Source organism: Ambystoma mexicanum, chromosome 14 (genome assembly GCF_040938575.1).
Source record: "Ambystoma mexicanum isolate Mex_15411 chromosome 14, UKY_AmexF1_1, whole genome shotgun sequence".
Taxonomy (NCBI): domain Eukaryota; kingdom Metazoa; phylum Chordata; class Amphibia; order Caudata; family Ambystomatidae; genus Ambystoma; species Ambystoma mexicanum.
Genome location: NC_090940.1, coordinates 65,335,949 through 65,358,649, shown reverse-complemented (window position 1 = coordinate 65,358,649; position 22,701 = coordinate 65,335,949). Strand labels below are relative to the sequence as shown.

Sequence of the window (22,701 nt, the reverse complement as noted above, 5' to 3'; positions counted from 1 at the left end):
CCTTCCTTCTGTATGTTTACACGGATGCTCCACACTGCAATCATTCCCCGATTCAGAGCCTGTGTTTAGGGGCGAGCAGCCACCGCCCCGGCAACCCCAGAGGAAACCCAATCACTCCATTGTCAGTAATCTGTTGTCCGCGCCTTTCTTTTTTTCTTAGCCCAGGAATAATGATGGAAAAAAGTAAAAGCGCCGGCTGGGCTGGCTTCCAGGGGAGGTGCACGTGATGCAGGCGGTAACAGCAGCCCGCGTACTTAAAGGCAGCTTAGAGCCTGCGAGGTCTAAATCCCAGGCTGCCCGCCGAGACGGAGCACCCACCCCCCGGCTCAGCCCGAAATAGCAGGCTTTGCGCTAATCACACGCAGCCCGGAGCTGCGAGGTGAGGCTGCTGTCCTCGGCCGCCTGCCTTGCGGGGAAGCCGCGTCTGCCCTCTACCCCAGCTGAGCCGTGCCAGGAGCCAGGGCACACCTGCGCGAGGGAAGCGGCTGCCGAGGTCACCCCGACCCCAGAGAGGGACTACTGAGGACCAGCAGAGGGGGCGTGCGGGGCCGTGCCGTGTTACAGGACACCTGCCACAGAAAGCGGCTGTTGAAGGCCCCCAGGATACAGGGCACTGCCCCGGTGAGGGCATACTGAGGACGCCCAGGATAACAGACAGCACTCTGCCCCAGAGCGGGACTTCAAAGTCCATCCTGGATACAAGCTGCCTGCCCCAAGGAGAGGCTGCTGGGGACAACCAGGATAAGAGGCTACTATCTACCCCAGAGAGGGACTGGGCAGTCATGTCAGGCTACAGGGCACCAGCCCCTGAGAGGTGATACTGAGGACAGCCAACACACAGGACTGGACTCTGCCCCAGAGAGGGAGGGCAGAATCGTGCCATACCCCAGAAAGGCTTCCATTGAGGAAAGCCGGGCTAAAATACTGATATCTGCCCCAGAGACTGACAACAGAGCTGTGCCAGGATCCAAGGCACCTGGCCCAGACAGGGGTCACCCGGGCCCTCCAACATACAGCGGGCTGCCTCGGAGAGGACCAGGAGACCTGTGCCAAGGCACAGGGTGTCTGCCCAGGAGAGGGGCTCTTGGGGACCACAGGATGATGGACTGATACTTGCTCTGGACTGGGACTCCTGAGTTCAGCTCACGATCACCTCCTGCCACAGGGAAGTACTGAGGAGGTCAAACCGGGACAAAGGACTAGGGTCTGCCTGATTTAGAGGCTGCCGGGGTCACCCCTGAATATAAGAGCATCATTTGCCAGAGTGAGAGGCTACTATTCTGTATCCCGGATGAAGGACCACTTTCTTCCTCCATATAGTGCCTGTTAACTTCCTGCCAGGATCCACCCCTGCCTCAGGAAAAGGGGTTCAGAGTATTGCAACCTGCTCCAGTACACCCGGCTGACCTCAGCGTAGCCCAAGACTGGCCGCGACGGCATCGCCAACACGGGCAGGTCTCCGGATGAACCACGATGGGAGAATGGACCATCCTAGAACGGCTGCTGGAGGCCGCAGTCCAACAGCACTCAACGATGATAGGAAGGTAAGGTGGTCCAATGACATTGAACAACGTAGGACGTTATGGTGTCCCAATAGCACTAAACAATGGCAGGCAGGTAAGGGGTTCATGGACATTCAATGATCATAGGAAGGTAAGGGGGTCCACCAGCGCTGAATATTGATAGAGAGATAAGGGGTCTAGAAGTATTTCATGATAAGAGGGATATAATAGCATCATAGAATAAGTGATAATGGGAAAAGAGGGGTCCAACTGTACTCAATAATGACAGGCATGTAAGCGGTAACAGAAGAGAGAGGATGGACCTGGGGGCTGCAGTCCCACGCACTCAACAGTGAGAAGTAGCTAAGGGGATTCAACAGCACTCAACCGTGATATCTAGCTAAGAGGAGTGCACCACACTTAACAATGGTAGGGAGTTCAGATGGCCAACAGCAAATAATGACAGGACGGGAAGCTGGTCCACCAGAAAATGATGATAGGAAGGCAAGTTGGTCCAACATCAAAGGATGATAGGGAGGTAAGGTGGATCAACACCAAATCATTATAGGCAAGTAAAGTGGTCCAGCAGCAAATGATGATACGAAGGTAATGTCGGTCAACCACAAATGATGATAGGAAGGTCAGGTGGATCAACACCAAATGATGATAGGAAGGTCAGGTGGATCAACCGCAAATGATGATAGGAAGGTACGGTGGGTCAACAGCAAATGATGATAGGAAGCTACGGTGGGTCAACAGCAAATGATGATAGGAAGCTACGGTGGGTCAACAGCAAATGATGATAGGAAGGTAAAGTGATCCAACAGCAAATGATAGGAAGCTACGGTGGGTCAACACCAAATCATGATAGGAAGGTCAGGTGGATCAACTGCAAATGATGATAGGAAGATAAAGTGATACAACAGCAAATGATGATACGAAGGTAAGGTCGATCAACCACAAATAATGATAGGAAGGTAAGGTGGCCCAACAGCAAATGATGATGGGAAGATAAGGTGATCCAAAAGAAAAGGATGGTAGGAAGATAAGGTCGTCCAACTGCAAATGATGATAGGAAGGTAAAGTGATCCAACAGCAAATGATGATAGGAAGATACGGTGGATCAACAGTAAAGGCAGATATGAAGGCGAGGGGGTACAATAGCCCATGGCAATGGTAGGAAGGTAAATAAGTGACCAGCCTAGGGATCAAGGTCAAGTGGGCAAGCCTGGGGGTACAGCCCAACAGCAACCATGAAAGATTGGAGGTAAGGGTTGTGCGGAGAGGCAAATGGGCGAGAATGGGGCTGCAGTCCAGTAGCACTTAAGAGCAGAGAGGTAGTAAGTTTGGGGAAAAAGGTAAGGAACATTGGTAAGGCTAGTGCTGCAGATCAAAAGCATTTCATACTTTACTTAAACTCTATTTCGGTTACACCCATAAAAGTAAAATATTCCACATTAAATACAATGAATACACACCATAAATAATGTAAGTGGAAATTAGTAAAATTAAGATACAATACGACAATCTAAAATCACAAACCAGCAAGTGCTTAAAAAAAAAAGCAGAGGGAGACCCAGCTGGCAGGTGCATTTAGGGGGGATTTGACAATTGCAGGTTCCCAAGAGTCACCGAGGAACGGGGGTAAAGGGACAATGGTCCGGGGATCGTAAAACAGGGGCTTTGAATTAGTGTAACCCAGTATCCTTCATGAGTGGTCAGGGGCAAGGGGCTCCCCGGGCTGCCACCTGTTCAGTTAGTTCTGTGATGGAGGCACTGCAGTTCCACGGACTCCAGCCATAATAGGAAGGTAGGGTGGTATTTGGGGTGCAGAAGTGTGTTTTGGGGGGTCACTTTCAAGCACAATTCTACAGTGAAAGGAAAGTAAGAGGGGCAGCCTGAGGCAAACTAGGGTGGGTGTGTGTCCTGCTATTATAGGAAGGGTGGGTGTGTGCCCAGTGCAGACCAGCGGCGTCCTGCTATTATAAGAAGGATGGGTGTGTGTCCTACTATTATAGGAAGGGTGGGTGTGTGCCCAGTGCAGACCAGCGGCGCCCTGCTATTATAGGAAGGGCGGGCGTGTGCCCAGTGCAGACCAGCGGCGCCCTATTATAGGAAGGGCGGGCGTGTGCCCAGTGCAGACCAGTGGCGCCCTGCTATTATAAGAAGGGTGGGTGTGTGCCCTACTATTATAGGAAGGGTGGGTGTGTGCCCAGTGCAGACCAGCGGCGCCCTGCTATTATAGGAAGGGCGGGGGGGGGTGCCCAGTGCAGACCAGCAACGCCCTGCTATTATAGGCAGTGTGTGTGTGTGCCCAGTGCAGACCAGCGGCGCCCTGCTATTATAGGAAGGGCGAGCGTGTGCCCAGTGCAGACCAGCGGCGCCCTGCTATTATAGGAAGGGCGGGCGTGTGCCTAGTGCAGACCAGTGGCGCCCTGCTATTATAAGAAGGGTGGGTGTGTGCCCTACTATTATAGGCAGGGTGTGTGTGCCCAGTGCAGACCAGCGGCGTCTGCTATTATAGGAAGGGCGGGGGGGGGGGTTGCCCAGTGCAGACCAGCAACGCCCTGCTATTATAGGAAGGGTGGGTTTGTCCCCCTGCTATTATAGGAAGGGTGGGTGTGTGCCCAGTGCAGACCAACGGCGCCCTGCTATTATAGGAAGGGTGGATATGTGCCCAGTGCATACCAGCGGGGCCCTGCTATTATAGGAAGGGTGGATATGTGCCCAGTGCAGACCAACGGCGCCCTGATATTATAAGAAGGGTGGGTGTGTGCCCTACTATTATAGGAAGGGTGGGTGTGTGCCCAGTGCAGACCAACGGCGCCCTGCTATTATAGGAAGGGTGGATATGTGCCCAGTGCATACCAGCGGGGCCCTGCTATTATAGGAAGGGTGGATATGTGCCCAGTGCAGACCAACGGCGCCCTGATATTATAAGAAGGGTGGGTGTGTGCCCAGTGCAGACCAGCAGCGCCCTGCTATTATAGGAAGGGTGGATATGTGCCCAGTGCAGACCAACGGCGCCCTGCTATTATAGGGATGGTGGGTGTGTGCCCAGTGCAGACCAGCAGCGGCCTGCTATTATAGGAAGGGCGGGCATTTGCCCAATTATAGGAAGGGTGGGTGTGTGCCCAGTGCAGAACAGTGGCGCCCTACTATTGTAGGAAGGGCGGGTGTGTGCCCAATTATAGGAAGGGTGGGTGTGTGCCCAGTGCAGAACAGTGGCGCCCTGCTATTGTAGGAAGGACGGGTGTGTGCCCAGTGCAGACCAGCGGCGCCCTGCTATTACAGGAAGGGTGGGTGTGTGCCCAGTGCAGACCAGTGGCGACCTGCTATTATAGGAAAGGTGTGTGTGTGCCCAGTTATAGGAAAGGTGGGTGTGTGCCCAGTGCAGACCAGCGGCGCCCTACTATTATAGGAAGGGCGGGGGTGTGCCCAGTTATAGAAAGAGTGGGTGTGTGCCCAGTGCAGACCAGTGGTGCCCTGCTATTATAGGAAGGGTGGGTGTGTGCCCAGTTATAGGAAGGCTGGGTGTGTGCCCAGTGCAGACAGGTGGCGCCCTTCTATTATAGGAAGGGTGGGTGTGTGCCCAGTTATAGGAAGGCTGGGTGTGTGCCCAGTGCAGACCAGCGGCCCCCTGCTATTATAGGAAGGGTGGGTGTGTGCCCAGTTATAGGAAGGGTGGGTGTGTTCCCAGTGCAGACCAGTGGTGCCCTGCTATTATAGGAAAGGTGGGGGTGCGATGGAACTGAAGTTGGGACATGCTCGGCTCTTCCAATTGAACAGAACTCAACAAGAATAGAATGGTGACTAGTTGGGTCACCAATCTACGGTGGTGACCCAGCTAATGGGTTGGTGGAGATACTGTTCCTCACTGAGCTAGAGCTATAGGGGCGAGCATACCGCAGGCACAGGGCAAGGGGCACAATGGGGCACTGCAAGCCAATGTATTTGAGGATTGATAGGAAAGTGGGGGGGGGCATCAAGCCTGGTGCAGAATAAGTGGGGCTGCAGTCCAGTTAAATTCAGCAATGGCGGGAAGGCGGGGGCTGACCACTCTACTGAGTTGTGGGGGGCACTTCAGTGCAACAGCACGCAGCAAGGAAGTGCTTTGCCCCGATTGAGTATGCAGAGGTGCAATATACGAGTTCATAAGGGCAACATTAATGGGGCAGGGGGCAGACTAGTCCACCTGGGGCCCTGAAAGGAGAGCAGGACATCATTTAAGTCCAAGTCTCTAACACCTTATGTGGCTGGAGGGCACGTGTCTATAAGCGGCCATTATTAGAAGTTCCGCACACCAAGGCCACTAGTCGTGCCACTCCTCTCAGCTCCCATAAAGTCTACTGGAGGCAGAGAGCGATGGATGGATGGACAGATGGATAGATGGCTGGATAGATGGATGGATAGATAGATGGATGGATGGATAGATGGATAGATATATTGATGGATAGATAGATTGATAGATGGATTGATGGATAGAGAGATAGATAGATGGAGGGATAGATGGATGGATAGATGGATGGATAGATGGATTCACCCGGGCTCATATGTAGCAGCACCTTTAACTGGACAGACTATTTTAAATCCCCAGTCAGACCTGTATTCTCAAAAAGTACATTTTTGTTTCACTCTGCATTAGCACAGCTTAACGGGTTTGTGCTGTAGAACCGGCCTCCTACACCAGACGGAGTTTACTATTAAATGCAGAGGTTGGAGTGCAGTGCTGCAGGCCACCGGCTGTAGTGTGTGTCTGTAGTGTATGATCACTGAACGTACGATCTAACTACTGTAGTGTGCATTGATCGCTAGGCTAGGCACACTCTGTGCGAGTGAGATTTAACTGTTGGCGGGGGTATTCAGCTGTAGGTTATGGACATTATGTGTGTGTGGGTTTCTACTGGTGTATTTTCTACACATTTTCTGTGTGATCTAACCACTGTACTCTGTTGCCTATTTCTTCTGTGTTAGTGTGTACTTTTTATTTCCTCACTGTCATTGCGCGTAGTAGATCGCAGGAATACGCATTCGCTCATACTGCTTTGTACATTGTCTATGCATGTGTGTGTGTGTGTATAACTACTGTACTGTATTTTTCTTTAGTGTGTGTATAACGTAAGTGCTGCAGTAATTGTGTAGTGTGTGCATTTTGTAATTGCTATATGGTGTATACATTACTTGTCCTGATATAGTGTGTATTTACATACTGTGATTTTGAACGAATGGTGTGTGTGTGTGTGCACCCTTAATATGACTGCTGTAGTGTATTTGCCTGTACTCGGTGTTTTGTGTATTAATAACTAATGCAAGGTGTATTTATAAGTCTGTCTAGGTAAAATGTAAGAACACTAAAGTGAGCAGAGTAAACTTCTATCCCTTGCAGTGTGTGTATGTGTGTGTGAGTGTGTGTTTGTGTTACTTTTCTGCATGTTGTAACTGTTTTAGTGTGTGGCTAGTTGTCTATATCCGGTGCGTGCATTGTATGCATGATGTAACTTCTGTGTATGTGTGTGTATTATTTGGTTTGATGATATAACTGTGCAGTGAGTTGTTGTGTGCGAGTATTAACGCCTGTGTGCATGATGTAACTGCTTGGTGTGCGTTTCTCTTTACCATGTGTGTGGTCTGCCTGAGTGTAATAGGATGGTTGTAGTCTATATGTAGCTGCTCTAATTTTCACCTGCAGCGTGTGACTAGCTGATCTAGGTTAATGCTCTACTGCCGTATGTACCCGTAGTGCACAAGCACACAGTGTGTGCATGTACATGTTAATGCAACACTCTGCTAGAGTGCCTGTGTGACTTTGTACCGCAGAGTGTGTAATTGTGCAAAATCTTTCCATATGGTTCTAATGTAGTGGACTTGTATTTTGTAGCCCGCTGTACTCTGCATTTATCATTATGTCTATCTATCTATCTATCTATCTATCTATCTATCTATCTATCTATCTATCTATCTATCTAGCTATCTATCCATCTACCCATCCATCTACCCATCCATCTACTCTCTCACGTGCACACATCCAAACAGACACATTAACATCAAACCACAGTGTTGTGCTACATTGGGAGTGCATAATACTGGCACATATTACAAGCGACAAGCTTGCGGGTCAGTCTTCCTGAAGCTCGCACCATTAGTCGACTCTTATTAATCAACAGGAGTGCTATCGATTTTCACCAGTGCATGGGCAGCGGTGATGGAGTGTGAATACCCGGGCTTTGCTTCAGCTCAGTAGTTCCCCTGCAGGAGGGGTGCCGGGGAGGAGGGGCCAGCTGCTAATATGACTTCATGATAGATGCCCGTTCACAGCCCATGTACCGAGATTACAGTCCACATCCGGGTAAATCTACATAAACGTGTATTGGCTGGGAGGATAGCTCAGGGGCAACGTGCTCACCTTGGAAGCAAGATGATGTGGAGTAACACAGGTCCGATCCCCGGGTCTGTGCTTTAAAACCTCTGTGTATTAAGTGCGTTATAAATAACCAATTACAATTACAACCGCAGACCTCCGATAAACTGAGTTAGGCTTAGAGGACATACAACTGGATTTGCTATTCCTTTTTCTTTTCAAATCGACCAAGTGATGCAGGGGGTCCTCCGGTTATTCAATGTTCGAAGCGCGCAGGCTTTATGAATAAATCACGTTTGTGTGTTAACCCCAAGGCAGGTCAGAATTTATTTCCCTGTGGCATCTTGTGCGAGGCAGTTTTTCCCTCCCCCACCACACTGAAATAAATGGCACGTTCTTTCCATGGGAGTTTTGATTGTAATTCGTCCAGACAGCCTGTCACTGAGAAACCCTCTTCCTCCCGCACTGGACAGCTTCCATTAACTTGTGTACAGAGCACAGCCTCCTTCGGCGCTAGATAGCTCCAATTGGCTTGAATGCAGAATGCAGTAAGCGATCACGTTTCACGCTGGGCAGCCAAACTGACTTGTGTACACCAGGTACTCCAGTTCGGCAATGGACATTTCGAGTTGATATGGCCAGCGAGAGTAATCTCGTTCCTCGCTGGACAGTTCGCATTTACTGCTGCACATTAACTACTGAGTATCTCTCCTTGAACTGGATGCAGAAAGTAATTGCGTTCGGTATAACTCAGCTTCCATTAACGTACGTACGGTAAGAACTCAAGTTCAGCATTGACCAACTCCCATTGACATGGATACACAAATGAACCACCTTATGCAGGGCCAGGCTCCCAATTAATTGTATACAGTAAATCTCAAATTCAGCGCTGGACAGCTCCCGCCGACTTGCGTATAGTGGGCAATCAAGTTCAGCTTTGGACAGCTCCCACTGAATTGTGTAGTGTCTGCAATTAAATTCAGCACTGGACAGCCAAGATGACTTGCATATAGTCATCAATCTATTTCAGCACAGGACAGCTCCCCCTGACTTGTGTATATTCGTTAGTCAAGTGCATCACTGAACAGCTCCCTCTAATTTGTATAGTGTCAGCAATTTAATTCAGCACTGGACAGCTCCCTCTGACTTGTGTGGTGTCGGCGATTAAATTCAGCACTGGACAGCGCCCAATGACTTGCATACAGTCATCAATTTAGTTCAGCACTGGACAGCGCCCGATGACTTGTCTATAGTCATCAATACAACTGAAGATGGACAGCTCCCTCTGCTTTGCTCAGGGAAAGGAACATGGTTCTGCATTTGCCCGCCCCCTTTGACTTGCATACATTTAGCAATCAAGTTTGTCATTGGGCAGCTCCCGTTGACTTGTGCACTTTAAGCAATAATTTGCGGCACTGCGCACCATGCACAGTAAACCTTAACTTTCAGAACTGGGCAGCTCTCATGACTTGCGCATGCAGAGCAACAACATTTTACAAGACAGTTCGTTTTGGCACATATAGATAATCAGAAACCTTCAGTCCTGCACAACGCCCATTGTTTCTTCTTTAGTAAACACATATTTTTAACTCTGCACATGACCCATTGTTTAATGGATAGGATAATTATAATGTTTTCTTTATCTAAAGCTTTCCCTAAAGCGCTTTACATCAAACATTTTAATACGCTGACTTAATTGTGAGTCTTCTTGAACAGTGGGCAGTACCAGTTATGTTATGTTATGTTATCAATTCTTATATAGCACACGGTCGCCCGAAGGCATCATGGTGCTTAAGGAGAGAGAGGGCAGACACCTAGGAGAGTTAAAATAGATGGGTTTTGACCCTCTTTCTGAACTCAAGATAGTTAGAGTTTTTTTTAATGGCCATTGGAAGTTTATTCCACAAAGATGCTGCAGCAATCGAGAAGGCTCGACCGTTCACGATTGTATTTTGGCACCAGAAGCTTTTCGGCAGTGGCAGAGCGAAGATTGAACTGTCTATGGTATCCATCCTATTCAGGAGTGGCCAGCCAAAGCATTCGCCTTCAGGACCGACCACTCCCGTTACCTTGTACAACAGAAGCACATATTTTCAGCACTGGGCATCTGCCATTGGCTTGCATGCGGTTGCAATAACTTTTAATTCTGGAGACTCTCATTGCTTTGTGCACAGCAGCAGTGACAGCACTGGTTAGCTCACTTAAACGTGTATGTAGTCTTAACCAGCCTCTGCACTGGGCAATTCCCTTTAACGTGTATAGGGAACACTGTTACATTTAGCACTGGGCAGCAGCAGTAGACCTGCATAAAGTCACTCAGTCATATCACTGTATTCTGGCATAACGCTACAGAAGTGAGCAAACGCAGCAAGCTTCATATACAGCACTTAATAACAGAGCACATGCATATAAGACAATTTAAAACAACTGCATTAAGTAATAACCAGCTCCTGCACTAGAACTCCCCTGTGCATTGTGGCCTCCCACCTGCATCAATTAGAAAGCTTCTGAAGTGGGGTCTGATCCCACCTATCCGCGGATCTTTCCCTCGCTGGGTGTTAAACACAGAATCCGCGTCGCTGGCTCTGTTTGGAGAACACGTGTCTTTGTGGCAGTGCCCCACGTTAACTTTGAAAGGTCAAAAATATGTGCCCCAGACATCAATGCGATGGGTCGACACTGCCTGTTACAGGGACCCCTCACAGGCAGGGGCGTCCTCTGCGGCGTGGCCCCTCCGTGCAGTCAGTAGAACGCTATAAAATAGCGCCCAGAAGCACACATATTCCCTTCCAGGCCATTGGGAAGGCCCATCACTTTTCATTGTTTTAGAATGCTTTGCTGTAGTTTGTTGTCTGCAGTCAAGACCAGCCCCAAGAGGAGATTTAGTTTGTTATGCATGCTTTGTAAACAACCCCACTCTCACAGCCACTCGCTCCATCATCCATGCACGCAGCCACTCGCTCCATCATCCATGCACGCAGCCACTCGCTCCATCATCCATGCACGCAGCCACTCGCTCCATCATCCATGCACGCAGTCACTCGCTCCATCATCCATGCACGCAGTCACTCGCTCCATCATCCATGCACGCAGCCACTCGCTCCATCATTCATGCACGCAGTCACTCGCTCCATCATCCATGCACGCAGCCACTCGCTCCATCATTCATGCACTCAGCCACTCGCTCCATCATTCATGCACCCAGTCACTCGCTGCATCATCCATGCAGGCAGCCACTCGCTCCATCATCCATGCACTCAGCCACTCGCTCCATCATTCATGCACCCAGTCACTCGCTCCATCATTCATGCACGCAGTCACTCGCTCCATCATCCATGCACGCAGCCACTCGCTCCATCATTCATGCACTCAGCCACTCGCTCCAACATTCATGCACCCAGTCACTCGCTGCATCATCCATGCACGCAGCCACTCGCTCCATCATCCATGCACTCAGCCACTCGCTCCATCATTCATGCACCCAGTCTCTCGCTCCATCATTCATGCACGCAGTCACTCGCTCCATCATCCATGCACGCAGCCACTCGCTCCATCATTCATGGACACAGTCACTCGCTCCATCATCCATGCACGCAGCCACTCGCTCCATCATTCATGCATTCAGCCACTCGCTCCATCATTCATGCACCCAGTTACTCGCTGCATCATCCATGCACGCATTCACTCGCTCCATCATCCATGCACGCAGCCACTCGCTCCATTATTCATTCACCCAGTCACTCGCTCCATCATTCATGCACTCAGCCACTCGCTCCATCATTCATGCACTCAGCCACTCGCTCCATCATCCATGCACGCATTCACTCGCTCCATCATCCATGCACGGCTATTCTTGTACACAGGACAGCCAGTGTCCTCCAGGAAGGGACAGCATCGATTGACCTGAGTGCTTTAATCAATTCACCATAAATACAGCAGAACCTAACTTCAGCAAGGTGTAGCTCTCCTTGATTATTAAACATAAAGCTATTTTCTTCTGCACTGGCTTCTACAGTGTATCAGTTATCTGAAACACTGCATACTCCATAGAGGTCACCGAGAGTCACTCTGCACCCAGTTAATTGACACTGTATACAAGACAACCAGAGCTCTGTATACATACACAAGGAATTGGGAGCTGGCCAGTGCTGCATATGACGATGCATGATTTACACAAGGAATTGGGAGCTGGCCAGTGCTGCATATGAGTATGCATGATTTACACAAGGAATTGGGAGCTGGCCAGTGCTGCATATGACGATGCATGATTTACACAAGGAATTGGGAGCTGGCCAGTGCTGCATATGACGATGCATGATTTACACAAGGAATTGGGAGCTGGCCAGTGCTGCATATGAGTATGCATGATTTACACAAGGAATTGGGAGCTGGCCAGTGCTGCATATGACGATGCATGATTTACACAAGGAATTGGGAGCTGGCCAGTGCTGCATATGATGATGCATGATTTACACAAGGAATTGGGAGCTGGCCAGTGCTGCATATGAGTATGCATGATTTACACAAGGAATTGGGAGCTGGCCAGTGCTGCATATGACGATGCATGATTTACACAAGGAATTGGGAGCTGGCCAGTGCTCATGATGATTGCTGAATAACCCAAGGCATGGGAGCTGGCCAGTGCTGCATATGACGATGCCTGATTTGCACAAGGCAATGGGAGCTGACCAGTGCTGCATATGACGATGCATGATTTGCACAAGGCAATGGGAGCTGGCCAGTGCTGCATATGACGATGCATGATTTACACAAGGAATTGGGGGCTGGCCAGTGCTCATGATGATTGCTGAATAACCTAGGGCAATTGGAATCGCCAGTTCTGATGACGATAGCTACTTTATACAAGACAATGGCAGCTGCCAATGCTGACAATGACAGCTGAATTACCCAAAGGCCATTGCTGGCCAGTGCTGCTGATGGTGCTTATTTCACCAATGACAATGGGAGCTGGCCAGTGCTGCATATGAGTATGGCTGATTTGCACAAGGCAATGTGGGCTGGCCAGTGCTGCATATGAGTGTGGCTGATTTACACAAGGCAATAGGAGCTGGCCAGTGCTGCATATGAGTATGGCTGATTTACACAAGGCAATGGGAGCTGGCCAGTGCTGCATATGAGTATGGCTGATTTACATAAGGCAACGGGAGCTGGCCAGTGCTGCATATGAGTATGGCTGATTTACACAAGGCAATGGGAGCTGGCCAGTGCTGCATATGAGTATGGCTGATTTACACAAGGGAATGGGAGCTGGCCAGTGCTGCATATGAGTATAGCTGATTTACACAAGGCAATGGGAGCTGGCCAGTGCTGCATATGAGTATGGCTGATTTACACAAGGCAATGGGAGCTGGCCAGTGCTGCATATGAGTATGGCTGATTTCCAGTGCTGCATATGAGTATGGCTGATTTGCACAAGGCAATGGGAGCTGGCCAGTGCTGCATATGAGTGTGGCTGATTTACACAAGGCAATGGGAGCTGGCCAGTGCTGCATATGAGTATGGCTGATTTACACAAGGCAATGGGAGCTGGCCAGTGCTGCATATGAGTATGGCTGATTTACACAAGGGAATGGGAGCTGGCCAGTGCTGCATATGAGTATGGCTGATTTACACAAGGCAATGGGAGCTGGCCAGTGCTGCATATGAGTATGGCTGATTTACACAAGGCAATGGGAGCTGGCCAGTGCTGCATATGAGTATGGCTGATTTACACAAGGAAATGGGAGCTGGCCAGAGCTGATAATGATAGCTCAATTACCCAAGGCATGTGAGCTGCCCAGTGCTTGCTACCTTACACAAGGCACTTGGAGCTGGTCAGTACTGATGATGTTCACTGAATTTCCCAAGGCAATGGGAGCTTAACCGTGCTGCATATGAGGATGGCTGATTTACACAAGGAAATTGGAGCTGACCACTTCTGATGATGATAGCTACTTCATACAGGATATTGGGAGATGGCCAATGATGAGATGATGATTCATACTTAACCCAAGGCATGGGAGCTGGCAAGTGCTGATAATTATTTCTACTTTACATAAGGCAGTGGGAGCTGACCAGTGCTGCTGATGATTGCTACCTTACACAGGGCATGGGATCTGGCCAGTGCTGATGATGCTTGCTACCTTACACAGGGCATGGGATCTGGCCAGTGCTGATGATGCTTGCTACCTTACACAGGGCATGGGATCTGGCCAGTGCTGATGATGATTGCTACCTTACACAGGGCATGGGATCTGGCCAGTGCTGATGATGCTTGCTACCTTACACAGGGCATGGGATCTGGCCAGTGCTGATGATGTTTGCTATCTTACGCAGGGCATGGGATCTGGCCAGTGCTGATGATGATTGCTACCTTACACAGGGCATGGGATCTGGCCAGTGCTGATGATGCTTGCTACCTTACGCAGGGCATGGGATCTGGCCAGTGCTGATGATGCTTGCTACCTTGCACAGTGCATGGGATCTGGCCAGTGCTGATGATGCTTGCTACCTTACACAGGGCATGGGATCTGGCCAGTGCTGATGATGCTTGCTACCTTACACAGGGCATGGGATCTGGCCAGTGCTGATGATGATTGCTACCTTACACAGGGCATGGGATCTAGCCAGTGCTGATGATGCTTGCTACCTTACACAGGGCATGGGATCTGGCCAGTGCTGATGATGCTTGCTACCTTACGCAGGGCATGGGATCTGACCAGTGCTGCTGATGATTGCTACCTTACACAGGGCATGGGATCTGACCAGTGCTGCTGATGATTGCTACCTTACACAAGGCAGTGGGAGCTGGCCAGTGCTGATGATGCTTGCTACCTTACACAGGGCATGGGATCTGGCCAGTGCTGATGATGCTTGCTATCTTACACAGGGCATGGGATCTGGCCAGTGCTGATGATGCTTGCTACCTTACGCAGGGCATGGGATCTGACCGGTGCTGCTGATGATTGCTACCTTACACAGGGCATGGGATCTGGCCAGTGCTGATGATGCTTGCTACCTTACGCAGGGCATGGGATCTGACCAGTGCTGCTGATGATTGCTACCTTACACAAGGCAGTGGGAGCTGGCCAGTGCTGATGATGATTGCTACCTCACACAAGGCAGTGGGAGCTGGCAAGTGCTGAACATGATCACTGATTTACACAAGGCAATGAATGGTAGCTGGTCAGAGCTGATGATGATAGTACTTACACTGAAAAATATCAATGCTACTGGACACAATAAAGTAGATGCTGCACTGGCTTTTATTGGCCGATTTGTAATAATCCATCATTTTCAGCAGGTGACCCACTGACTGCCATGCAGTGATATATCCTCTTCAGAACGGCTCAGGCCCTGTTGACCTGTGAAGAGTAACATACGTATTCGGACTTGAACATTTGTCATTGATTTATATAAAATCATCCTTAGTCAGTATGATACATCTTTTTATGTGTCTGGACATAGAAGCAAACAATTTTAAGAAGTGTGCAGATCACATGGTCTGGTATATTTGAGTCATCTTCCCTGCCAGTGATTCTACAATTGCAGAACTTTCCTGCATGCATTGGTAGCCTTTTCCTGTGTTGAACTGCCCCATAGACATGTATTCAGTACACTGTACACTCAGTCATACATACACAGAACTGTCTACAATGGCAATAATGTGTAACACTATGCATTCCCCACTGGCTTGTGTACTGTAGAAGCACTGTGCAGCACTGGACAGCTCCCAATAACTTGGCCACCTAAAACCCTGGACAGTTTCTATTGAGTTGCATACAACCTCCAACATCTTCAGAACTGGATAGATCCTATAGAATAGAAAATAGTACAAGTTAGCCACACAACTCACTGTACTGTGCCTATAGATTTCGATAGGTAGCAAATTATCTTTAGTGCATTGACATATATATATATATATAAAAACATATTTATATACATGGATATATAAATATATATATATATAAATGTGTGTGTATATATATATATATATATATATATATATATATATATATATATATATATATATATATATATATATAAAATCAGCAAGGCGTATTCCCCATAGACATGCATACAGCATGAGACATCTTCAGCTCCGGGCAGCTCTCATTTAATGGTAAAGCAAGATACAGTCATCCACTTCATGGGGTGGGCAGCGCCTATTGACGTGTTTACTCTGGCAGTAATCTTCTGCCTTGGGCTGCCCCACTTGTACTTAATAGCAGTCTTCTTCATCACTGGACATCCCCTTTGGCAAGTATTAGTATCACTCATCTTCATCACTGGCACCAAAGTAGCCCCTTTATGCATGGGATCCCCATTGACTTGCATATGTAGCCATCTTCTTCATCAAAGGGTATTATATTTGCTTGTATAGAATAGTAGTGCACTTCATCACTAGGCATCCATGTTGCTTGCATATGGAGCTGTCTTCATCATCACTGGGTAGTCTATTGGTGTTTATAGAATAATAGTCCACTTCTTCACTAGACAACCCTGTTGGCTTGCATATGTAGCCATCTTCGTCATTACTAGGTATTCGATTTGCTTGTATAGAATGTTAATACCCAGCGAGGGTCAATGAGCTTGTTACAAGCAAGCTCATTGGCCCTTGCCCGGGCGTTACCTCGCCAAGAAGGCTCTGAAGCCTCTGCTTCTCCGCCACGGCCCTGGGTTCATTCCCGTAGTGGCCACCATAGAAAGGGAGAAGGGACTATGTGTAATCCCTTCTTCCTGTTCCATTGCAGGCATTTTTTTTGTTTACTTTTTTTAAAATTTACTTTAATAATGGTCGCCATGGAAGGGGAGACAGGACTATGCGTAGTCCCGTCTCCCCTTCCATGGCGGCCATTTTCTTAGTTTTCTATGGCCATGACGGAAAGGGAACACAGACTACACTTCCCAGTCCATGGCGAACATTTTTTTCTTTCCTTTTTTCCAGTTACGAAATGCAACACATCTACAACCCACCATTAGTATCCGGGTCTAATGGGTAGGGGTACTAATGGCTTTAAGCCCCGAGCCAGTGGGCCATTACCACATTCTGTAATGCCACCAGGGCTTTCCCTAAGGCCCTTGGTATGCTCAGGCCTATAACTATGGGCCCTGGGGGCATTACTTTACACGGTAATGGCCCGCCGGCTCAGAGCTTATTCTCTGGGTAGTTTATTTCATTACTAGGCATCCCCGTTTTCTTGCATATGTAGCCTTGTTCGTCATTACTGGGTATTCTATTTTCTAGTATACAATAGTAGTCTACTTCAACTCTAGGCATCCATGTTGGCTTGCATATGTAGCCTTGTTCGTCATTACTGGGTATTCTATTTTCTAGTATACAATAGTAGTCTACTTCAACTCTAGTCATCCATGTTGGCTTGCATATGTAGCCGTCTTCGCCATTACTGGGTATTCTGTTTGCTTATATAGAATAGTAGTCCACTTCATCACTAGGCATCCCCGTTGGCTTGTATAAGTAGCAAACTCTTCATCACTGGGTGTTCCCATTGGTTTGGATATAGCAGTTCTCTTCATCACTGGACATCCACATTGGCTTGCTTAAGTAGCCGCTCTCTTCATAACCGGGTATAGCCATTGGGCCTCATTATGTAAATACCGGCACGGCTGCTGCCGGAGTCATGAAATAACCTGCCCCCTGGCAATGGGGATTTACCGGCGTATTCCAGCCCCGGCGGACCCTGTAAATCCCCGTTACCGTGAGCCCTTAATAATTACTCCCCATTCCCATTCTTGAGACTGCAAGGGATATAGGTCTAGTTCAACTTTGATATCACATTTGGAGGTTTCTGAACTTTAAGATGCCTTGTGCCACGCAACGCGTGAGAAGCCGCAGTTAAAATGCATTTGATTAGCACATTTATTTTTAGCGCAACCTTTAAAGAACAATGCGTGGTCTGCACTTCAGCACAGGTCTACATTTCCTTATGGGATTACAAGGGCGGGCGAAGGTCGATTCTGCTGCCACGAAACCTTAGATACTTCCACTAACCCACAGGGGCAACATACAAGCAGCGAAATAAAGCAAGGCGTGCAGCAAAGGGATTTGACACACACACCTTGCCCAATCTGCATAAACACGGAAATAAATCTCTTTATTGGATTTCCTGTGATGTGTGTTATTTGATTCATATCACGGCCCTTTTTAAAGCAAATCAGTTAAGTATTATGCATTTCGTGGCTAATTATTTTAATATTTTTTTGTGAAATTCCCACTACACGAAGAGCACTGTAATGTCAATATGCATTGTTGGGACTGCCTTCAAATTTGCCAGCACCCCAGAGATGCTCGCAGTGCACCCGTGTCATGATATGATATGATATTTTATTTGCATCGTGCTCACACACAGGGTCTCATATTTCTTCAACAATGTTTCTGCACCAATTCATCGCTACCACTGCCTCTGCTGCTCACCACTCGACGAAAACTGTAATCGCCACCCTCGTTTCCAGCAACCTTGGCTATTGCTCATGCCTCCTTCTTGGCATTCCTCTCTGCTCCTTCCACCCTCTAGACAAAGGCCTCAACTTCAGTCTCCACACTCTTTGCAATCCTTCTACAGGCAGCATGCTGGTTGACTCTCCATGCACTACAGCTCCTTCTCCTAGTCTTCAAAGCTATCACTGGTCTTGCTCCTCAGTACTTGCCTGGCTGTATTCCTGTCGACTCACAATCTCTTTCCCTCCTCTCCTCCTCTGCACTGAATCTCGCTGTCCTATGTCCCGCGTGCCTCGCTACACTGTCGTTCTTTCTCCTTCTGTTGGAACCCGCGGCTAGTCTCAATCAACGCCAGCCTGACTGTGGATCTCTTCAAAGCTGGGCTTGCATTTCACTCATTATTTGTACAGTGCTCCATTTTGAAGCACTTGCCCCAACCCAGGGTAATGTTACCTTTGTAAGTCACCTGTTTCTTATTTTGTTTGTTTGCTTTATTTTGTCCCTGGTCCATGTTCCACGTTTTTCACACCATCATCAACTGGCCCACCACTTTTTCTCACCTTTTTGCTATTGTACAGCACCCTTTGTGGTGATTCCACCACTACCTGTAAATATGCTATTGTACTTCATTTCTGTTCAGAATGGGCATTACTCATCTTCAACTTAATCCATATATAAATATTCGGTACAGCGTCCTTTCATCGTGGGATGCAATTCCGCTGTTTTTTTTGCCACGGTTTTCATAACAAAAAAACACATCTGCATTTTTAGGGGGGGGAGTTATAGAAATATATATATGGGGTGTGGGTGTTCAGGAATAGATAAAGAATTAAAGGAGATGTGGGGCTGGGGGGGGGGGATTTCGGTGAGTTATTTCATTATAATATCCGCAAAATGTCATCCTGTGATGAAATGACATGGAACCAACTTGGGTCCTTCCTCTCTGACATCTTTTTCTCTACCTGTGGTGTCCCCCAGGGATCTAACCTCTCTCCCTGACTGTTCAACCAATACCTGGCACTCCTTGCCCACCGTATTGCTGCTCTCTGTCCCAACTTTCAGGGCTATGCAGATGATACCCAGCTCATTTTCAGGATACCCTCGGCTTCCTCCTCTCCTTCCCTCATCTCTGACTGTCTGTCTGCCATGCAGGAGTGGTGTGCCGCCAACAACCTCTGCCTTAATGCCAGTAAGACTGAGATTCTACTCATTGGCACACCCACTCCCTCCTTCCCTGCAGCTCTCTGGCCGGCCTCTCTTGGCCCTCTTCCTACTCCCGCCTGCAAGGCTAAAAACCTCAGGGTCATCTTCGACTCTGCACTCACCTTCTCACCTCACATCTCTGACGTATCTAAGAAGTCACACTACCAGCTGCACCTCCTCAGAGGTATTCTTCCTTTCCTCTCCTTCCTCCAGAAGCTCACTGTGTCCAGAACCCTGGTCCTCCCTAGGCTGGACTACTGTAACAGCCTCTATCTAAATCTGGCTGCCTCTTCTCTCCGCCCTCTGCAACTTATCCAGAACAGGACTGCGAGACTTGTCCTTGGCCTCAAGCCCAAGGACCGTATCTCTCCAGGACTGAAATCTCTGCACTGGCTCCCAGTGGAAGTGAGGATTAAGTTAAAAACCCTCTGCATTGTACACAAGGCCTTCTGAGGTCTGGGGCCGCAATACCTTCAACTCTCTCTTCGTAAATATCTTCCTTCTCGTGCTCTTCGCTCATCCGCCTCCAACTCCCTCAGGGTCAGTCGCTTCTCCAAGCAACGAGTTGGTCGCAGATCACTCTCTTCGACAGGGGCCTCTCTCTGGAACAGCCTTCCTGCCTCCCTGAAACTTGAGGAGAACCATCTCAGGTTCCGGAAGCACCTCAAAACCTTCCTCTTTGCTTCTGCTTTCTCTCCCCCTTTCCCTTGCTGAACTCCCAACTGAAACTGCACTGGTTACCTGGCCACCCTTTCTGATCTCTGGCCCAGGCCCCGTCAATTGCCCACCTGCACTGCCCCCCTGGCAGCCCCTGCACTGGGGGACTGTTTTTCTGTACCACTTCTGTCCCCCTACCACCAATTACGCCTGCACTTCCTTGCCCTTGCCACCAGCTGGCCGTTTATTTATCTTATTTATTCCACTTTCCCATGTACTGCACTTTTCCCTCTCTCTTCCCCCTCGCACTTTTCCTTTCCCCCCCTTCCCATGCACTTGTGCGATCTGAATGACACCTGGCCTAGTAGGATCGTTGTCTGTCCCCCCCTTCATTCCCCCCTTGCCTCGTCGCGCCTTGAAACACTTGTGTATAGGCGCGTTATAAATGCCATATCATATCATATGAAATATTCTTAGCGTATGACCATTTTGAATATTTGTGTGTGGGTGGACTGAGGGTAGAGTACATTATACTATTTGTATGAATGAGTTAAGATGCTCCAATGCATACACTTAACAACAATTGTCTTTCTCTTGCAGGATATTGCTGACAGTAGTGGTCATCTTCCGGATCCTTATTGTCGCTATCGTCGGGGAGACAGTTTATGACGATGAACAAACCATGTTTGTTTGCAACACCCTACAGCCAGGCTGCAACCAGGCCTGCTACGACAAGGCCTTCCCAATCTCCCACATTCGTTACTGGGTCTTCCAGATCATCATGGTGTGCACCCCCAGCCTGTGTTTCATCACTTACTCTGTGCACCAGTCAGCCAAGCAGAAGGAAAGACGCTACTCCACCGTGTACCTTAGCCTGGATCGCGACCAGGACTCCATGAAGCGTGAGGACAGCAAAAAGATCAAAAACACAATTGTCAATGGGGTACTGCAGAACACAGAGAACTCCACCAAAGAGGCTGAGCCTGACTGCCTGGAAGTGAAAGAAATTCCACACCCAACTATCCGGGCCCCCAAGACCAAGATGACGCGCCAACAGGGCATCTCCCGTTTCTACATCATCCAGGTGGTCTTCAGAAACGCACTGGAGATTGGCTTCCTGGTCGGACAGTACTTCCTCTATGGCTTCAATGTCCCGTCCATGTACGAGTGTGACAGATATCCTTGCATCAAGGAGGTGGAGTGTTACGTTTCAAGGCCTACGGAAAAGACTGTCTTTCTGGTGTTCATGTTCGCTGTCAGCGGGATCTGCGTGGTGCTCAACCTGGCTGAACTCAACCATCTGGGCTGGAGGAAGATTAAGACGGCAGTCAGAGGGGTGCAGGCCAAGCGGAAATCCATCTATGAGATAAGGAACAAGGACCTTCCCAGAATGAACGTGCCCAACTTTGGCAGGACTCAGTCAAGCGACTCGGCCTACGTGTGAACGGACGGGCAGAGGGCCGCCATGGATCAAATTCACAATAAACTGTCATCAGGGTGGCCATTGGGTCCAATCGACTATCATAGGTGCTCAACGTGGGGGGTGTCGGTTGTAAAATAATCCTCAAAGGTGGGGGGGGCGTTTGTCAGAAATTTCTGCCAGCAATATAATTTCATGTAGAACATTGGGCAGGGGTCTTTTCCAGCAACACCTGGAAAAATTTAAATGATTGGTGTTTGGTTGGGAATTTTGAGGAGGTCCTGGTGGACCAAGAAGTCCCTTACAGTTATGATGCCCAATATGGTTGACGTTACAATATGGCTTCATTGGGGACTAACAGATGTTTGAATAAGGGGTCAGGTCGCCGACCAATCGTCTGAGTGCTCATGGGGACTTTAACACTTGAAAGAAGATGTCCGAATGTACAGAGCAGCAGCAGCAGCAATGAAACAAACCAATAGAAGCATTGCACATTCTGGATTACACAGTGTTTGTGCTTTCTCTTGTATCTTCCTATTTTTCTAAAGGCACTGGTGCTCTATGTTAATGGGCAAAGGGGCCTTCTGTGTGAAAACTGCCCCTAACCATGATTAGAATCCTTGCTGGGCCTTCCAATTCCAGTTGGAGGCAGTTATCCCAGCACAAGAACCCTCTGCCCTAAACATTCTGAAAATAAAATAAAAACAATTTTAAAATACCTCCTGTTTTGGCTTAACTTCAAATCGTTTTCGTGGAGGGACACAGTGGTGGATTTCTGCTCAGCGGTATTGCCAAAACCATTTAAACGCGAGGTTCAAGGACCGATGACAGGTGGTCCTAGGAAAAGTTTGCGTTTCAATGCTTCCATTGTATTCTTGAAGACCCTGCCATGTTTTTCTCACAGCTTGTTCAATGGGTTACTGTGGTACGACATTCATTCATCAACAGTGTTTTTTCGATGTTTTTTTGCAGATTTCCCCCCTGAAAAAACTCATCGAAAAATATAGGGAGTTGTGGCTAAAGGTATATAAGGGTTGAGGGCATCGGGCATATTGTACGATTAATAGGGGAGGGGGCGTTGGGGGACAGTCCCAAAAAACGA

At 48.5% G+C, this 22,701-nt stretch overlaps 1 protein-coding gene across 1 annotated transcript; it reads left to right on the top strand.

The window, feature by feature from the left end:
* Nucleotides 1-278: 278 nt before the first annotated feature.
* On the top strand, nucleotides 279-22,317 carry GJD2 (gap junction protein delta 2). Its single transcript, XM_069638524.1, has 2 exons — nucleotides 279-1,544; nucleotides 20,780-22,317. The coding sequence occupies exons 1-2, from the start codon at nucleotides 1,474-1,476 to the stop codon at nucleotides 21,621-21,623; spliced, it is 915 nt and encodes a 304-aa protein (XP_069494625.1). The 5' UTR covers nucleotides 279-1,473; the 3' UTR covers nucleotides 21,624-22,317.
* The last annotated feature ends 384 nt before the right edge of the window (nucleotides 22,318-22,701 follow it).

Excerpts from the sequence above, each read along its gene's own strand:
- GJD2 (XM_069638524.1), top strand. The coding sequence starts at position 1,474 with ATGGGAGAATGGACCATCCTAGAACGGCTGCTGGAGGCCGCAGTCCAA. Across the intron at positions 1,545-20,779 it reads CACTCAACGATGATAGGAAG|GATATTGCTGACAGTAGTGG; the intron begins GTAAGGTGGTCC and ends TTTCTCTTGCAG.